Genomic DNA, 20153 nt, shown 5'->3' with positions numbered 1-20153 from the left:
GATAGATATATAAATAATAGATAGATATGAGATAGATAGATAGATAGATAGATAGATAGATAGGAGATAGATAGAGATAGATAGATATTAGATAGATAGATATGCGAGAGATAGATAAATAGATAGATATGAGATAGATAGATAAATAATACATAGATAGATAGACTTAAAAAGTGTTGACTTAAATAAGAGTCCCTTTACTGAGTCTTCTATTCATACACCAAAAACAGATGAGACACTTAGTAGATATATCTGATGAATATGTTAGCAGAACATTGTAATATCTATAGTTTTAGTTTTATAGAACTACATTAAAGCTATGTCATTATTGAAACTCACTACACAAAAGAAACCATTCAATGACAAAGTCAGCTCTGCTACTCAGCTAGAAAACTGGATGTAAGGTCTAGGCAATTGTATTAGTTTAGCAGTCTGAACAGAATTAATAGAGACAATATTATAGCAAAGGCATACATGCTTATAGTACAGAAGTATAATAAAGAAATATAACCAAATAAATAATGTAAAGCAATTATAAAGAATACATTTTGAGTGAAAATAATACAACATAATGCTGCTAAAATAATATAACACATACGTTTATATTACACTGCGTAGCACTAAGGACATCTGATAACATGATTACCAGTGTAATGCAGAACTTAGCACTGATGTACTGCACTTGATCATATCCAATAATTTCTCACATGCTTGTCCTACATTACGTTGATTTACTATGTATCTTAGTCAAGAATGAGTCATATTCGATTGTTGTATTGATTGTTACTCATTTATGGCCAACTAACAAATTCAAGGTGATTGGATTTCTGCCAACACTCATCCACATGTACTGAGGTAGCAAAGTAGACTTTGCTACACAAAATATTCACATTGTTTATGGTTTTACATAGGGCAGCAGAGAGATTTCATCTTTCAGAAGCAATGCAGGTGTCCTCAGAGCATCATATGACACATTCAGCACTGCCACATCTGTCTGTGGAGAATGTACAGAACACCCAGCATTATATGCAGTCTATACAGTATAATAATCTATTCAATTGATGTGTAGGACTATATAATTGTGGGCTGAATGTGCATAGGAGGGGGGATGTCTCTGTATAGGGAGTCCATTATTATTTACACACACACACATACACACATATATATATATATATATATATATATATATATATATATATACACATATACACATATTGCTCATTCACTTTGCAGTATGTTAATTGACAAAACAAGTTGTTAACACTTCTATTTCTAAGAGCAGTCTTGCTTTGCAGCATTTTCTTCACATCTGCCTAAAACTTTTAAAAAGTACTGTATCTATCTATCTATATATATATATATATATATATATATATATATATATATATATATATTTCAACCATTGACATGACTAGCATATCGAGATAGCTCATTGTACAGTACTATATATACAAATGGCATGCATATGATCTTCAGTTCTCGCAAGACCTCCTTCGTCACTCAACTCAAGTCTGCTTCTCACATAACTGTCTGCAAGATTTCTCTTGCATGTATCCCATACTCTGGAACTCAGTACCCCAAATGATCACACTCTCTCCCACCTTCAAAACCTTCAAAAATCACCTGAAAACATCTTCAGAAAAGCCTAATGCCACTACACTACCATATGAGCAGCTTCTACCTTCACCTATTATCTTCTTCCCATGCAGATTGTAAGCCCTCCAGGGCAGTGTCCTCTCTCCCTCTGTATCAGTCTGTCACTCATTTAGTCATGTTTATTCTAGCATTTTCTTTATGTACTATAAACCCTTCTCTTAGGTACAGAACCCTGGCTCTGTAAATACTACTACTATATAAATACTACTAATAATACATCATATATACAGTAGCTATAGCAAGATGAGTAGATTGGAGTTACCTGGGGTGGATGTCTACAAGCAATACAAGCGTTTGCATGGTAATAATATCTATCCTCCTGCAGTGGAACCGTGCAACTTTCAGCACCTTTAAATAAGTAAAACATAATATAACCAGTGAGAGCATGAAACTGGCCGCATGGAACACGATGGTAAATGCCATAAAGCGCCTTGTCTCCGGGGCATCTTGGATATGCAAGGTACAAGACGCATACATGCTACTGTAGTCTAACCAGGATAGGAAGAGAGAGACCAAGGGGAAAGTGAGTGAGTGCAGCCAGGTGTACCCCATCATGATCACTGCATCCTTATACCTCATCTTGCTGGTGTAACTTAAGGGGAAAACCACAGCAATCCATTTGTCTATGCTGAGAGCTGCCATGCTGAGCATGGTGTTAGAAGTCAAAAAAGTTTCCAAAAAGCCCAAAGCTTTACAGATGCAGTCACCGAATGGCTGATGATGATTTAAGATAGCCAGGAAAGTGGAAGGCATGTTGAGGATAGTCAGAAGGAGGTTGCAGAGTGACAGGTTGACCAGAAAAATCCCAGATACCTGCTTCCTTATCTCTGCACTGTACAAGAAGCATATCAGGACCAGTAGATTAGCCAAAAGAGAGACAATGAACACTACTATGAGTAATCCAGCCAGCAGAATCTCTGCCAAGTGCATTTCTTAGCATCTATCCATGAGCCTGATTTTCACAGCAGTGTTTGCCTCATTGAATTAGGAGGATGAATAGCAGCAGGCTGAATTCTCTACATGCTTCCTCTGTGGGATCCCATCATTGTATAGGACAGGCGCGTGAGGAGAGCCCAGGGTCTATTCGTTATAATGGCACTGCTGTCCAAGGTCCTGAAACTAGGATCCCTGCATATGCCAGTCATGCCAAGAAGCACCAGGTCCCATTCCACTGCATACAAGTGCTGACTGCTGCTTGTCTCTGCTCCTCCTGGAATCCAAGTGAGTGCTATCATTCCATAGATGACACTGGGGAAGCAGTTGTTTCTTAAATGGTCTATGCAAGAAAGCAGGGAAGCAGTTGTGAGTGAGTGGCACACCTTCTCCTCTCAGCCTAGGAGACTGACTCATGCGCAGGACAGGAGAGCTGACAAAGGCAAGAAATGCATATTACCACTCACTACTATGACTTATTGCAGGTTCATTGCCACTTACTAATACCCTGCATAATACTGAGCCAATGCATGAGATAAGCACAGCCAGCACTCTCACTACAACACTACATAAAGATATGTGGACTATAGAGAGTTAAGGAGTTTGATGCATTTGATATCATTTATTCTGCAATGTCTTATGAGTCAGTAACTGGTTTCTTATATGTAGAGCAATGTGTTGTAACAGTGAATGTAATTAAGGACTCGGTGCTTCCTGAATACTGTACTAAGTCAGCTCCTGTTAAGTATTTATATGATTCCTCATTATATTTCTCACTACAGATATTTTATTCTCATAACAAAGTCTCATGGTACTGCTGTGTGTGGACTCATTAGCAGCTCATTAAAGGGTTACTGCCTATATAACAAGGGCTTGATCAAATGCATTAAAAGGTTCATATGTTTAAAAAGATATGATCACCCGTCAGTTCATGTGAACGTATCCTGCGGCTCAATGAAAACAGTGTGTAAGCCATGTAATGATGAAGCTGAGGTTTTCAAGCTGTGGGTCTCCATCTGTTGCAAGACTACTACTTCCAGCAGGTGGCTGGAAGAGATCTCTAAAACAGGAGTGATAGTCAGGCGGGATGGCTGTCAGGCACTTATGCTTATGCACCAAACAGTCCTCCCATGTAAAGGTACGTTAAGTTTAGTGACTGCTTCATCAGTACATTATATTTTATGTACAGGGATCTGTACCAGAGGTTGTTGGTAGCCAACTACCACATGAAGTATCATTCTCCAACACCAGATGAGCACAACCCAGAAGACGACCCTCCTGTGGGTAACAATAGAAAAGAATAGCAGCAATGCTGGATCCATCAGAAGGAACTGAGAATTGAATATAATAGCAGGAAAGATAAAATTAATTTGGTGGGAGTATGGGGTTTTAAAGGCTATTACATTAGGCTTCAAGCAGAAAGTATATTTGCATTAATGGCTTGGCTGCACTTTTACGAATTTCCTCTAGTTGGAATGATCCTGATCGCTGGCTTTTTTTGCAGCATTCCTTCAACTTCCACCCAAAGCCCCGGTAACAATTCATCTAATGTACTTGGATTGTACAGCGAATGTTGGAAATTACACAAAAGGTCAAACCTTTCGTTCCAGACATGCCTGAATTAGTTTTGCTTGTACTTCTTGTATTGAATAAAAGCGTGAACATTTGTTCCAATGGACCTGAATGAAATCTGACTATTATTAAAAGTAAATAAAAGATAAATAAATGTGTTCCATTTCACTGAAATGAGTGGAATTCTTGGTTCCTTGGATCATGGAGTACCGCAGTTCTGAATAAAGGAGGAATTGAAAGAATATTTACTTTGAGGGTAACTTTACTCTTCACCCTTGAGGGTGACTACTGACTAGCGATATTTTTTCCTGCAGTGTGAGAGCGATGATTAAAAAACCAATGATTTTCAATGGTTTCATATTCATTTGCGTTTTTTCACTGTAGCCTCACAGCGCAGAGAAAATATCTGTGATATCGCTTAGTGTTTTCAATAAGGGCCAGCGGCAGCAGCACTAGCCCCATTGAAAACTAAGGGAGTATATCGCTGACTTCTGCCACAGCTGTGACAGCTGTGGCAAGGGTTTCCTTCATCCCTGCGGTGATTAAGGGGATGAAGGAATTCTCTGCCACAGCTGTAGCAGAAGTCCAGGATGCTATACTATTCCTTTCAATGGGGTTGGAGCTGCTGTTTCCCCATTGAAAGCAGTTCATTGCAGGCAACCCCCGCAGGGATGATTTTCGGGGGGAAGGGCTTAAAATATAAGTCCTTCCCTGAAAATCATCCCTAGCTGGTGAAAAGAAAAAGTATATAATCACTTCTCAGGCACATCCTCTAGCTTGCTTCCCGGAACTGCTGTGAAGCTCTTTCAGCAGGCGATGATTTAAAAACCCCACCTTCTGAAAGGGCTGTGCTGATTGGCTGAGCGGTCCCTGCGGGGATGAAGGTTGGCCTAAGAATTGGAGATCCAACAAAACTGGCTATTACTGCAGATGATACTCTTCACTTTTTTGTTGAGCAGGAATTGCCAAGAGTTGGCTTGACTAAGCCCCATTGTCTGGACTTCATTATAAACTGCAGTGAAACTCAAACTCACAAGAGTAAGTGGTTACCTGTAGCAATGGGTCAGTTAAGTATTTAATCTTTAGAGAATGAACAAAACAATAACGAAGTTAAAGAATGAGCTGGGTCATAGTGCATGTTTTAAGTGATTATTCCATAAGTGGTTTTCCCCATCAAAGCAAAATGGGGTCCCTTGCTTGACTACCGCTATTAGACATAGTGGATATTTTTCTTAAAGTGGCTTTAGCAGGAGTAATATGCAGCTGCCTGCTCCTTTCTACACTGATGACACTGATTGTTAGAGGTTTCAGCTGCTACTATCACCCGATATGTTACTATGCCATACAGTTGTCAAACTACTAACGACGACCTGTCCATCTGTGCGTGAGTGAGTGGGTTTGTGAGTGACTTACATGCTCTGACATCAAAGGTCCCTCATCCCCAGTGAGGGAGTTACATGTTCCGCCCCTGATCACATGACAATGACATCTTCACAGGTTCGGTATGCACAGGGCTGCTGTCTGGCTAGGTGTTTGTTAGAATTCCATAGCAACTGAGGCGACAAGGGGTTGGTAGGATGCCTGTAATTTGCACAAGGATGCAAGACCTGTGATGACGTCACCGTCATGTGATAAAGGGTATAGTATGTAACACCCTCATTGGGGATGAAGAACCTTTGATGACATCATCATCATCATGTGATTGGGGCAGAGCATGTAAGTCATTAATTCGGGATGAGCATCACTGTCATGTGATCAGAAACACTGGTACTATAATTTCCTAGTAAATAATAGTCTATACTATAACAGGCTATTGACTTGGGTCTAGATTTTCTTCTTCTTTTACCTTTTTCTGTATACCCTGGTGGTTTAATTTTAATGATGTCAAAGTTCTTTGATGAACCCATGATGGGAATGGGAGAAAAGCGTTGGTACATAGGGATGACCAGAAGCACAGCTCATTGATATGCTTAATTATCAGTTACTTATAATACTTAATTGGACTGGGCACCCCATTTTTTCTGTCCCAATAGATCTATGTCATTTCTGCTAATGCTGATACATTAAATGCATATGGTATGTACTACACTCTCAGTCTTGTTCTACTTATTTACCATCTTGAAATCTATTTGATTCAGAACTTTTACTTTGTTGATAACAACTTATTTTGAGCTGTTTGGATAGATTTTTATCAACTTCTGTTGGAGAGCTATACATGTAATGTATTTAATGGTTTGCTTTGGATTTGATACAAATTTTGCTCAGACCTGGTTGTTTCTTTCCTTTATTTCCTCTGTCTAATTAACAATTCTATTTCACGCACTGTTTTGTCTTCATCAACATAGGGTCTTCTTAGAAGAGGTTTGGCAAGGGAGTCATCTTTCTCAGCTCAATTACCCTATTTAGACAGGAAATGAATAGGTGTTTGATAGGGTTCCTATTTACTTGTTTTTAAGTGTATGATTAAGTTTTATCTTCTAAAGGTTTTTTCTTTATCAATTTCTTGCTGGTCCCTGTTTTCACTATTTTATTGCAAACTCCAATAGTTAATTTGTATTCTTGGCTAAAAGAGGAGGATAAGAAAAAAAATGCTTAAGAAAATGCTCAACTAGCAACCGCCTGATGCTGGAGGCAGGAAAATGTAGGTAGGTGGTTTGGTGGGCAAAGGATAGTGTATATGATCTTTGTTGTATTCTACTAGCACATTAGTATCTAGTATCCGTATGGAACATTTATTGGTTGAAGGAGCAGGCAAGCAACATAATACCCAATACACTGTGAATACTGAATAAGTTCATTACAATGTCTACATTAATTAACGATCTAGCAGGTATTTATAGCATTGATATTTTGCAATTTTCTCCGGTTGTCGACTTAAAGGGGTTGTCCCGCGCCGAAACGGGTTTTTTTTTTTTTCAACCCCCCCCCCCGTTCGGCGCGAGACAACCCCGATGCAGGGAGGTAAAGAAAGCTCACCGGAGCGCTTACCTTAATCCCCGCGCTCCGGTGACTTCTCTACTCACCGCTGAAGATGGCCTCTTCCTCCGTGGACCGCAGCTCTTCTGTGCGGTCCACTGCCGATTCCAGCCTCCTGATTGGCTGGAATCGGCACGTGACGGGGCGGAGCTACACGGAGCTACACGGAGCCCCATAGAAGACTGCAGAAGACCCGGACTGCGCAAGCGCGGCTAATTTGGCCATCGGAGGCCAAAAATTAGTCGGCTCCATGGAGACGAGGACGCCAGCAACGGAGCAGGTAAGTATAAAACTTTTTATAACTTCTGTATGGCTCATAATTAATGCACAATGTACATTACAAAGTGCATTATTATGGCCATGCAGAAGTGTATAGACCCACTTGCTGCCTCGGGACATCTCCTTTAACACTGCATTGGGATTTTAAATGGTTTGTTCTCTTTTATAATGGCTTCATTACTTTAGTTAAATTTAATTTTATGCCTGTCTTGCCTTTATTGTAGCCAGTAATTTATAAACTAAGAAAAAAAAAGGTTTTATGGAACAATATGCAATGGCCTTTAACCTCTTAGATGCTGCATACAACCGCAGTATCTAAGCAGTTGGACAGAAGGGGTTCTGAAAACTCCTGTGAAAAACCTGGGGCAAATCCCCAGCCATTACACCAGTTGTCACACTTATAAAGCAAGACCAGTTAGACTCCATAGTTGATTTATTTGTTAGCAGCTATGCCAATAGTTACAGAACAGTCTTGTTTCTGATTCTGCAAGACACAAAAGGCTGTAGCGGTGGTACTTTTGGCCTGGGATCACTGGGACCTCTTTCTCTAAAGCTTGCACTTCAGCCTTTTAATGGTACTGCATTGCTCACTCATTCTCCAGGTGTTCTCTCTGGCAGAACTGCTTTCTGCACCCTCATAGACCCTTCTCTGGGGTATCCTACAGTGTCTCAGATTCCCTTGCAGTCTGCTCTGTGCCATGCTACTTTGTGCCACTCTACTTGTCACTCTCTAACCAACTCAAGGGAAGGACCTGGCAGCTGTAAATTGTTCAATAATTTGTGTCAATGACATATCCTAAAGGAAAACTTTATGATGAGATTGGTATTTGGAGACTTACACGTAGCAGATGTGATATCAATAATAGACAGAATACAGTGAATGTACAGTAACGAACAGATGAAGCATCTCTTGATAGAGTCTTTAATTAATTGGAAAAATATTTGCATAACTTCTAAGTGGCATCATGTAGAAATTCTTTACTTGTCTATATTCTTGTTTAGCATTGCAACTCAGTAGGCATTGCCAACGTGTGACATATCCAGATGTCCATAAGTTTGCAGAGATCCCATTGTGTTAGTTACATACACTAGAAATGTTGTCCTGTGCCAAAGAGATTAAAAAATGGCTCTCATACTTCATTTTGGTGCCTAAATTTTTTGCCAGTTTATTTATTAACCCTAATAACTCTATGTGGCTGCAGGGAACCTAGCAGGGAAAATCCAGTAGAGCACGCCAAAGACTCCAGTAGGGAGACATGAACACTAAATGTAAAATACACACAAAAAAAGTATGTCATAGGAATCCCTTCTTTAGGGCTCGTTCACAAGGGTGCGAAAATCGAGCAGAAGATGGCTGTGCGAAAAAATTGTGAATGGACGATTTCCCACTATCAAGTCCCAAGCTTAATTAGCAGTGAAATTGCCCACTCACACAATTGGTAGCTGCATGTTGCAGGGAAAAAAAGCTGCACTGGGAGGAAATAGAGAGATGAATGACATCATTGGGGTCTCACTTTATCTCAGCAGGGATGGAGGGATTCCCTGCAGGACAGCTGGAGGGATATCCTTTTAGCGGGGAGAGAGGGGTTCCACTGCAGGGGAGGAAGAGGAATTCCCCTGTAGTGGGGAGAGAGGGATTTCCCTGCAGGTGAGCAATAGGGATATCCCCATAGCAGGGAGAAAGGGGTTCTCCTGCAGGGGAGAAGGAGGGATTCCTCCTCTCTCTCTGGTATGGGATATCCCTCCTTCTCCTCTGTAGGGGAACCCCTCTCTCCCCACTATGCAAAACTCTTCCAGCTTCCTTTGTCGGCAAGCTTGCATAGTCTCCCATAGGAGTCTATGAACACTCCTGCACTTTGCTCACCAAAGATAGGTCAAGACTAGAGATGAGCGAACGTACTCGTCCGAGCTTGATACTCGTTCGAGTATTAGCGTGTTCGAGATGCTCGTTACTAGAGGCGAGCAACACGCGATGTTCAAGTTACTTTCACTTTCATCTCTGAGACGTTAGCGCGCTTTTCTGGCCAATAGAAAGACAGGGAAGGCATTACAACTTCCCCCTGCGACGTTCAAGCCCTATACCACCCCCCTGCAGTGGGTGACTGGCGAGATCAGTGGTGTAAATCGGCCCCTCCCGCGGCTCGCCACAGATGCATTCAGACATAGCTCAGGGAAAGTGCTGCTGATGGTGGAGCTGCTATAGGGAGAGTGTTAGGAGTTATTTTAGGCTTCAAGAACCCCAACGGTCCTTCTTAGGGCCACATATGGCTGTGTGCAGTACTGTTGAGGTTGCTTTTTGCAGTGTCGCACTTTTTTTTTTTTCTTTGTATATCGGCCGTGCAGAGCATTGCGTCCTGAGTCTGCAGTAATTTTACATAGTCCAGGGCCGGTAGTGGTGAGGCAGGGACAGTAAAAGAGATATACTGTGTATATAGGCAGTGGGCTTTTCCCCAAAAATTTGTGAAAAAACATTCTATTTGGACTGCCTGTGACCGTCCTGAGCGTACTGCGTCTCTGCTGGGGGTAGTAGTCCTAATTAATGAGCAGCCAGCTAAGTGTTACAGCAGGCTTGCGCAAAATTCTTTCCTGGCTCTGCTGTGCGTTACACATCACCGCTGTCATCCTGTCCAGAGGGAAACAGTCTGCAGTAATTTTACATAGTCCAGGGCCAGTAGTGGAGAGCCAGGGACAGTGAAAGAGATATACTGGGTATATAGGCAGTGGGCTTTTCCCAAAAAATTTGTGAAAAAACATTCTATTTGGGCTGCCTGTGACCGTCCTGAGTGTACTGCGTCTCTGCTGGGGGTAGTAGTCCTAATTAATACGCAGCCAGCTAAGTGTTACAGCAGGCTTGCACAAAATTATTTCCTGGCTCTGCTGTGCGTTCCGTAAGCGAAGTCAGCCTCCAACCACAGGCCAATAAGCGGCACATTTAATTACAGCGTTCTGTTTCTGCACTACTGGTAATACACCATGCTGAGGGGTGGGGGTAGGCCTAGAGGACGTGGACGAGGACGCGGAGGCCCAAGTCAGGGTGTGGGCACAAGCCGAGCTCCTGATCCAGGTGTATCGCAGCTGACTGCTGCGGGATTAGGAGAGAGGCACGTTTCTGGCGTCCCCACATACATCTCACAACTAATGGGTCCACGCGGTAGACCTTTATTAGAAAATGAGCAGTGTGAGCAGGTCCTGTCGTGGATGGCAGAAAGTGCATCCAGCAATCTATTGACCACCCAGAATTCTGCGCCGTCCACTGCTGCAACTCTGAATCCTCTGGCTGCTGCTCCTCCTTCCTCCCAGCCTCCTCACTCCATTACAATGACACATTCTGAGGAGCAGGCAGACTCCCAGGAACTGTTCTCGGGCCCCTGCCCAGAATGGGCAGCAATGGTTCCTATCCCACCGGAGGAGTTTGTCGTGACCGATGCCCAACCTTTGGAAAGTTCCCGGGGTCCGGGGGATGAGGCTGGGGACTTCCGGCAACTGTCTCAAGAGCTTTCAGTGGGTGAGGAGGACGAAGACGATGAGACACAGTTGTCTATCACTCAGGTAGTAGTAATTGGAGTAAGTCCGAGGGAGGAGCGCACAGAGGATTCGGAGGAAGAGCAGCAGGACGATGAGGTGACTGACCCCACCTGGTTTGCTACGCCTACTGAGGACAGGTCTTCAGAGGGGGAGGCAAGTGCAGCAGCAGGGCAGGTTGGAAGAGGCAGTGCGGTGGCCAGGGGTAGAGGCAGGGCCAGACCGAATAATCAACCAACTGTTTCCCAAAGCGCCCCCTCACGCCATGCCACCCTGCAAAGGCCGAGGTGCTCAAAGGTCTGGCAGTTTTTCACTGAGAGTGCAGACGACCGACGAACAGTGGTGTGCAACCTTTGTCGCGCCAAGATCAGCCAGGGAGCCACCACCACCAGCCTCACCACCACCAGCATGCGCAGACATATGATGGCCAAGCACCACACAAGGTGGGATGAAGGCCGTTCACCGCCTCCGGTTTGCACCACTGCCTCTCCCCCTGTGCCCCAACCTGCCACTGAGATCCAACCCCCCTCTCAGGACACAGGCACTACCGTCTCCTGGCCTGCACCCACACCCTCACCTCCGCTGTCCTCGGCCCCATCCACCAATGTCTCTCAGCGCACCGTCCAGCCGTCGCTAGCGCAAGTGTTGGAGCGCAAACGCAAGTACGCCGCCACGCACCCGCAAGCTCAAGCGTTAAACGTGCACATAGCCAAATTTATCAGCCTTGAGATGCTGCCGTATAGGGTTGTGGAAACGGAGGCTTTCAAAGGTATGATGGCGGCGGCGGCCCCACGCTACTCAGTTCCCAGTCGCCACTACTTTTCCTGATGTGCCGTCCCAGCCCTGCACGACCACGTCTCCCGCAACATTGTACGCGCCCTCACCAACGCGGTTACTGCCAAGGTCCACTTAACAACGGACACGTGGACAAGCACAGGCGGGCAGGGCCACTATATCTCCCTGATGGCACATTGGGTGAATTTAGTGAAGGCTGGGACAGAGTCAGAGCCTAGGACCGCTCACGTCCTACCCACCCCCAGAATTGTGGGCCCCAGCTCGGTGGTGGTATCTGCGGCGGTGTATGCTTCCTCCACTAAACCACCCTCCTCCTCCTCCTACGCAACCTCTGTCTCGCAATCAAGATGTGTCAGCAGCAGCACGTCGCCAGCAGTCGGTGTCGCGCGGCGTGGCAGCACAGCGGTGGGCAAGCATCAGCAGGCCGTGCTGAAAGTACTCAGCTTAGGAGAGAAGAGGCACACGGCCCAAGAACTGCTGCAGGGTCTGACAGAGCAGACCGACCGCTGGCTTGCGCCGCTGAGCCTCTAACCGGGCATGGTCGTGTGTGACAACGGCCGTAACCTGGTGGCGGCTCTGCAGCTCGGCAGCCTCACGCACGTGCCATGCCTGGCCCACATCTTTAATTTGGTGGTTCAGCGCTTTCTGAAAAGCTACCCACGCTTGTCAGACCTGCTCGGAAAGGTGCGCCGGCTCTGCGCACATTTCCGCAAGTCCCACACGGACGCTGCCACCCTGCAACATCGGTTTAATCTGCCAGTGCACCGACTGCTGTGCGACGTGCCCACACGGTGGAACTCTACGCTCCACATGTTGGCCAGGCTCTATGAGCAGCGTAGAGCTATAGTGAAATACCAACTCCAACATGGGCGGCGCAGTGGGAGTCAGCCTCCTCAATTCTTTACAGAAGAGTGGGCCTGGTTGGCAGACATCTGCCAGGTCCTTGGAAACTTTGAGGAGTCTACCCAGATGATGAGCGGCGATGCTGCAATCATTAGCGTCACCATTCCTCTGCTATGCCTCTTGAGAAGTTCCCTGCAAAGCATAAAGGCAGACGCTTTGCGCTCGGAAACGGAGGCGGGGAAGACAGTATGTCGCTGGATAGTCAGAGCACCCTCCTGTCTATATCTCAGCACGTTGAGGAGGAGGAGGTGGAGGAGCATGAGGAGGAGGGGGAAGAGACAGCTTGGCCCACTGCTGACGGTACCCATGCTGCTTGCCTGTCATCCTTTCAGCATGTATGGCCTGAGGAGGAGGAGGATCCTGAAAGTGATCTTCCTAGTGAGGACAACCATGTGTTGCGTACAGGTACCCTGGCACACATGGCTGACTTCATGTTAGGATGCCTTTCTCGTGACCCTCGCGTTACATGCATTCTGGCCACTACGGATTACTGGGTGTACACACTGCTCGACCCACGGTATAAGGAGAACTTTTGCACTCTCATACCCGAAGAGGAAAGGGGTTCGAGAGTGATTCTATACCACAGGACCCTGGCGGACAAGCTAATGGTAAAATTCCCATCCGACAGCGCTAGTGGCAGAAGGCGCAGTTCCGAGGGCCAGGTAGCAGGGGAGGCGCGGAGATCAGGCAGCATGTACAGCACAGGCAGGGGAACACTCTCTAAGGCCTTTGACAGCTTTCTGGCTCCCCAGCAAGACTGTGTCACCGCTCCCCAGTCAAGGCTGAGTCGGCGGGAGCACTGTAAAAGGATGGATGGTGAGGGAGTACGTAGCCAATCGCACGACCGTCCTCCGTGACGCCTCTGCCCCCTACAACTACTGGGTGTTGAAGCTGGACACGTGGCCTGAACTAGCGCTGTATGCCCTGGAGGTGCTTGCTTGTCCTGCTGCTAGCGTTTTGTCAGAGAGGGTGTTTAGTGCGCCTTGGGGAATCATCACGGATAAGCGTACCCGCCTGTCAACCGACAGTGCCGACAGGCTTACACTCATCAAGATGAACAAAGCCTGGATTTCCCCAGACTTCTCTTCTCCACCAGCGGACAGCAGTGATACCTAAGCAATACTTAGGCTGCACCCGCGGATGGAAGCATCGTTCTCTATCACCATCAAAAACGGGGACCTTTTAGCTTCATCAATCTGTGTATTCTATTCATCCTCCTCCTCCTGCTCCTCCTCCTGAAACCTGACGTAATCACGCCGAACGGGCAATTTTTCTTAGGCCCACAAGGCTCAGTCATATAATTTTTGTAAACAATTTTTATACGTTTCAATGCTCATTAAAGCGTTGAAACTTGCACCTGAACCAATTTTTAATTTAACTGGGCTGCCTCCAGGCCTAGTTACCAATTAAGCCACATTAACCAAAGCGATTAATGGGTTTCACCTGCCCTCTTGGTTGGGCATGGGCAACTTTTCTGATGTACATTAGTACTGTTGGTACACCAATTTTTTTGGGCCCTCGCCTACAGTGTAATCCAAATAATTTTTTGCCCACCTGCATTAAAGCTGACGTTACATCAGCTGTGCTGGGCACTGCAATGGGATATATTTATGTACTGCCGGTTGGTTCCAGGGAGCCACCCATGCTGTCGGTCCACACGGAGTTGCAACTGCATGTGTCCACTTCTAAAGAACCCCAGTCTGACTGGGGCATGCAGTGTGGGCCCAAGCCCACCTGCATTAAACATGACATTACCTCAGCTGTGATGGGCAATGCAATGGGATATATTTATGTACCGCCGGTGGCTTCCTGGCACCCACCCATGCTGTCGGTCCACACGGAGTTGTAACTGCATGTGTCCACTTCTAAAGAAACCCAGTCTGACTGCGGCATGCAGTGTGGGCCCAAGCCCACCTGCATTAAACATGACATTACCTCAGCTGTGCTGGGCAATGCAATGGGATTTATTTATGTACCGCCGGTGGGTTCCAGGGAGCCACCCATGCTGTTCGTCCACACGGACTTCACAATAGGGAGTGTTACCTGCCTGTGTCTACTTATAAAAAACCCCAGTCTGACTGGGGCATGCAGTGTGGGCCGAAGCCCACCTGCATTTCATCTGACATTAGCTCAGCTGTCCAGGGCACTGCAATGGGATACATTTATGTACAGCCGGTGGGTTCCAGGGAGCCACCCATGCTGTGGGTTCACACGGAATTCCCATTGCGGAGTTGTACCTGCCTGTGACTATTTATAAAAAACCCCGGTCTGACTGGGGCATGCTGACACCTTGACAGAATGAATAGTGTGTGGCACATAGGTTCCCCATTGCTATGCCCAAGTGTGCAGCTCCTGATGGCGGTGGCACAGGATTATATTTCTCATTGCTTCTGTACAGCATTGTGGGCTATCGCCCCGCCCCTTTTAAAGAGGGTCACTGCCTAGCCGTGCCAACCCTCTGCAGTGTGTGCCTGCGGTTCCTCCTCATGGCAGACGCACTTATAAATAGACATGAGGGTGGTGGGGCATGAGGGCAGCTGAAGGCTGCGCAGGGACAATTTGGCGTGCGCTGTGGACACTGGGTTGTGTGTGGGGGGGGGGGTGGGCAGCATGTAACCCAGGAGAAGTGGCAGCGGAGTGTCATGCAGGCAGTGATTGTGCTTTGTTGGAGGTAGTGTGGTGCTTAGCTAAGGTATGCATTGCTAATGAGGGCTTTTCAGAAGTAAAAATTGTTGGGGGGGGGGCACTCTTGCCGCTATTGTGGCTTAATAGTGGGACCTGGGAACTTGAGATGCAGCCCAACATGTAGCCCCTCGCCTGCCCTATCCGTTGCTGTGTCGTTCCCATCACTTTCTTGAATTGCCCAGATTTTCACAAATGGAAACCTTAGCGAGCATCGGCGATATACAAAAATGCTCGGGTCGCCCATTGACTTCAATGGGGTTCGTTATTCGAAACGAACCCTCGAGCATCGCGAAATTTTCGTCCCGAGTAACGAGCACCCGAGCATTTTGGTGCTCGCTCATCTCTAGTCAAGACCTATATTTTCACGCAACAGGGAATTTCAGTTGCTGAGTTTCAGTTGCAGATGTCCTTTCTTTTGAGGTTCGGTTTTTTTTGGCACAGCTAAAAAATTCCTTCATCTGAACATTTCCATAGGAAACCATTGGTTTCTATTCGGTAAGGGTTTTTTTGCACATGCAAGTTAGCAGCACAAATTCCCTAATGTGAATGGGCCCTTATGGTGTATTTACATGGGGGATCTTCCTGCATAAGTTCTGTGTGATTGCAAGATAAAAAGTGTATCATTCATTTAATGGCAATTTATGTCTGCTGCAATTTTAATTAGACAGATTTAGTATTGTGCATTAAGGTCAGGTGAATTATTTAGTATTGATTCCTTTATAACTCCCTGACATCAAATCACTATACTCTTTCTGTAAGTAGAATCAGTGAGCCAATATAAGGGCTCATTCACATCAACATTAGGGCTCTATTAGGGCTTTCTGGTGCAGAGAAACGAAATTAAAAATAAAATTAAAGTTTCTATTTTTTCCCCATTGATTTTCATGGGTTTTCAAAAAAATTGAAAGCATTCAGTTTGCTTCTGTTCTGTTAGGTTTCCATTTTCTTTAACTGAACAAATAGAGCAGTCTGTAGTAACTAAAGCAGGAATCCTTTGCAGTCATCCAACCAAATTGTGAAAATATGTAATGCATTAGATTTTTATTGTATTTTTTTTGTACAGATCTATTAACCCCTTGAGTGGCGGGTTTCCTACCACCCTGTCAGACCCACCAGGGCAGGTTTTTTAAAATGGTCTTATCATTGAATTTATCTAATTTTGCAGTTGCGTCTCAAGAGCCATAACTTTTTCATTTTTCCATTGATATGGCCATATGAGGGCTTGTTTTTTGTGGGACAAGTTGTGATTTTTTAAACAGGGGGGAAGAAAAAAAGAAATGGGGAAAAAAGAAAAAAAGGGGCCATGTCATTAAGGGGTTAAATAATGCATTAACTTCCTTCTCTGGGTCATTAACGCAAACACATGGATACCACATGTGTGATTTTATGTTTGATTTTTTACCAAGTAAAGGGAGACAAGTGTTTTTATTATTTTTTTTTATAATTTTTTTACTTTTGTTTTTTTTTTACTTTTTTTTTTTTGTCACTTTAGGGGACTTCCACAGGGACCCATCAGGACCCCCTGATCACATTCCGGGGGTCCGATGGTGACAGCCCTTTACATGCTGCAGTGACAGCCCTTTACATGCTGCAGTCACATAGACTGCAGCATGTAAAGGGTTAACACAGCAGAGATTGGAGGTTTTCTCTTATCTCTGCTGTAAGAGCTAGTACCTAGCTGTCCTCTGACAGCCAAGCACTAGCTCTCCCTGCCACAGAGACCATCGGCTTGCTTCTGACAAGCCGATGGTCTCTATGGCAACCTATAAACAAAGCAGGAGACTTAGAAGCAGGAGATTGCCGGCAGATCGGCAATATCTTCTGCTGGTTTTTCAAAGCCCTTGCTTTGCTCTCTGTGGGACTGTGCAGGCAGAGCACACTGTCACAGCTTGTGGCATTGTGCTCTGTAGCTCCCATAGTGATACATAGCCCGGAAATCTTCCGGGCTAAATCGCTATGGGCAGTGGAGCTCGTCCCGGACAATTTCCGGGCGTGCAACTCAAGGGGTTAAACTCTCTAGAAATATTATTGCTGGATATGTGGGGAGCTGAGCGTACTCACCCTTGTCCTCTGCGATGTCCTGCGGCGACCTGGTCCTCCAGAACCTGACATCGGTCATCTATGTATGTGCACCAGGCATCGTTACGTCAGCCGCATGCGCAGAAGGCTGGGAGGCCTGGAAAATTTGAAATCTTCTTGCTCCCGACTACTTAAGGTAGCCGGGAGGCGGGAGATATCACCATTGTGACCAGTCCCCATGCTTATGATTGACATTATCCAATGGATAACGGTGGTCACAGAAAAGTGAAAAAAAGTCAAAAAATTTGGATCCATGAGGGCAGCTGAAAATACTCACCCCAGTCCTCCATGATGTCCTGCGATAATCTGCAACTGCCGCAGGGTTCTGCGCATGCCTCGAAGGTAACATGATTACTGTTTAAAAAGTGTAGAAAAAAAGTTAAAATTTTATCTCCCCTTATGGATTGTATCCATGAGGGGAGGGTAAACATGTGCACCACCTCAGCATGCAGGCAGCCACACTGTGAAATGAGGGAGCCAATTATACCTGTGGAGGACACCGATGAGACAGCCATTCACACAACCTCCTAATGTAGAGGGGGAGGCTGTTTGGTGTATACTACTACACAGCGTAGATACAAAGTGTCAGACCATTCTCATACATGTAGTGCACCATGCAGACTAGCAACCTATTAATGATGCCATTATAGTTCCGCAGGTTGCTCTTTATCTCAAAGACTGAACCATTGGTACTGTCACCCTGTGCTCCCCTGGCATTTAACCCCTTCCTGCTCAGGACGTACATTTACATCCTGGAGCATCGGGGTATGTATGAAGAGAGGTCACGGGGCAACATCTCTTCATACAGTGCGACCGTCAGGTGTTTATTACAGCTGACCTCCATCCCCCGAACGATGTTCAGAGGTCCCATATGCCTACCCCCCCTCCCCGCGCGGTGAGATCGGGGGAGCCGTGCAGGTGTCATGGCAGCCTGGGCTGCCTTGGGAGACTGCCTATCAAGCCATCCCTGTGAATTCATGAATGGGTGAGTGCTGCCTCTGATTGGCTGAGCGCAGGGACAAATCAGAGGCAGCTCTCAGCTGTTATTCAATAGCTGAGAGATGCCTTTGATTGGTCACAGTGCTCAGCCAATCAGAGGCAGCCCATTCAGCAGGCGGGGATTTTAAATCCCTGCCTACTGAATACTACTGACAGCAGTGCAGAGAAAAGAGCTGCCTGGATGTGGACATGTGTTCCCCGAATCATTGTGTCGTATAATTTTCGCCGCAGGCGTTTTTCCGCATGTAAAATTTGCACATGTGACCGCTGCTATTGAAAAGCATTGGTTCTATCTAGTGCAAATTTTTTGACGTGCGGAAAAACGTCCATTACAAACGCCCGTGTGACTGATCCCTCAGTGAAAATATTAAGGGGTGTAGTTTTTAAAATGGGGTCATTTGTGGGGGTATCTATTATTCTGACACCTGTGAGCCTTTGCAATGTTAGCTTGGTGTAGGAAAACAAAGTGTTCCTCAAAATGTTGATAAGTAATGTTAAATTTGTACGTCTCCAAAATGTTTAAAAAAAACTAAAACTTTTCAAATGGCATCCAGAATAAAGTAAACAGATGGAAATATATATCTATCAAAAATTTGTACAGTATGTTTCGACATTTTTAAGATATTGCAATTGAAAATGTGAAAAAATGACAATTTTTAAAGATTTTTCCCAATTTGGGCACTTTTAATAAATACAATATGTGGTGAAAAAGCAATATCAGAATCACTTGGATATGCAAAACCTTAACAGAGTTATTCTATGTTAAAGTGGCACATGTCAGATTTCCAAAATTTGGCTTGGTCATTTAAGGCACAAACAGGCTTGGTCACTAAGGGGTTAAATGAGCTGTACTAGAATCACAAGTTATCCTCTATTCACAGGATTAGGTAAAACTTGCTGATTGGCGGGGCTCTCACCACTGATATCCCCTGCCAATCACAAGAATGGGGGTCCAATGTCCCCACTATCTGTCACTGTGGGCGTCACTTCTCCACCTTCAATGACAACAGCATAATAAAAGTGCTGGCCAAGCACGAGTGGTCGGCACTCCATTCATTTGAATGGGACAGACAGAAATACCCAAATGCTTCTTATTCAGCTACTAGTAATTATTAGGAAATTATAGCACCAGTGATTCCGGTGGGGCAATGCGCCACATAGCTCTGCTACATGCACATCACACATACACAGCTCTGCTACATGCACGTCACACACAAATATCTCTGGTACATGCATGTCAGACACACCTCAGCTACATATACATCACATACAGCTTTGCGGCATACATTTTTCATCCCATGCAACAGGGATCACAACCAGCATAGCAGAGTCTTGCACACACTCATCTCCCCTGATCATGTGACCCCCAGACTCCTCCCACACAGGCGACTGATCACATGATGGTGACATCATCACAGGTGCTGTAAGCACATAGCTGCTGTCCGACTCTGCAGATTTTTAATAAGGTGAAGCACCTGTGAAGATGTCACTGCCATGTGATCAGGGTCGGAGGTCAGAGCCTCTGTGACTGATCCCATGATAATGGCATCTTCACATGTAACTCACATAGTCCCTCACTTACAGGTGGTCCTTGGTATTCCATAGCAACTGAGGCCACAGCGGTTTGTAGGGGATGTAGTCTGTCCTTATTCTGCACAGGGATAAAGGACCTCTGATGATGTCACCATTATATGATCAAAGGGTGGAACTCAGAGTCCCAATGACTGACATCACGATGGTGACATCTTCACATG

General features: G+C 45.4%; 1 protein-coding gene across 1 annotated transcript in view; it reads right to left on the bottom strand.

Moving 5' to 3' along the window:
• The window catches only part of GPR78 (G protein-coupled receptor 78), a 39424-nt gene extending 36838 nt beyond the window's left edge, over positions 1-2586 (bottom strand). The window contains exon 1 of the mRNA XM_066574651.1: positions 1919-2586. Coding sequence (XP_066430748.1) covers positions 1919-2586 — 668 coding nt within the window. The remainder of the gene's footprint in view (positions 1-1918) is intronic.
• Between the last annotated feature and the right edge of the window lie 17567 nt (positions 2587-20153).

The sequence above is a fragment of the Eleutherodactylus coqui genome, chromosome 7, assembly GCF_035609145.1.
Source record: "Eleutherodactylus coqui strain aEleCoq1 chromosome 7, aEleCoq1.hap1, whole genome shotgun sequence".
NCBI lineage: Eukaryota > Metazoa > Chordata > Amphibia > Anura > Eleutherodactylidae > Eleutherodactylus > Eleutherodactylus coqui.
This window is presented reverse-complemented; position numbering and strand designations above follow the sequence as displayed.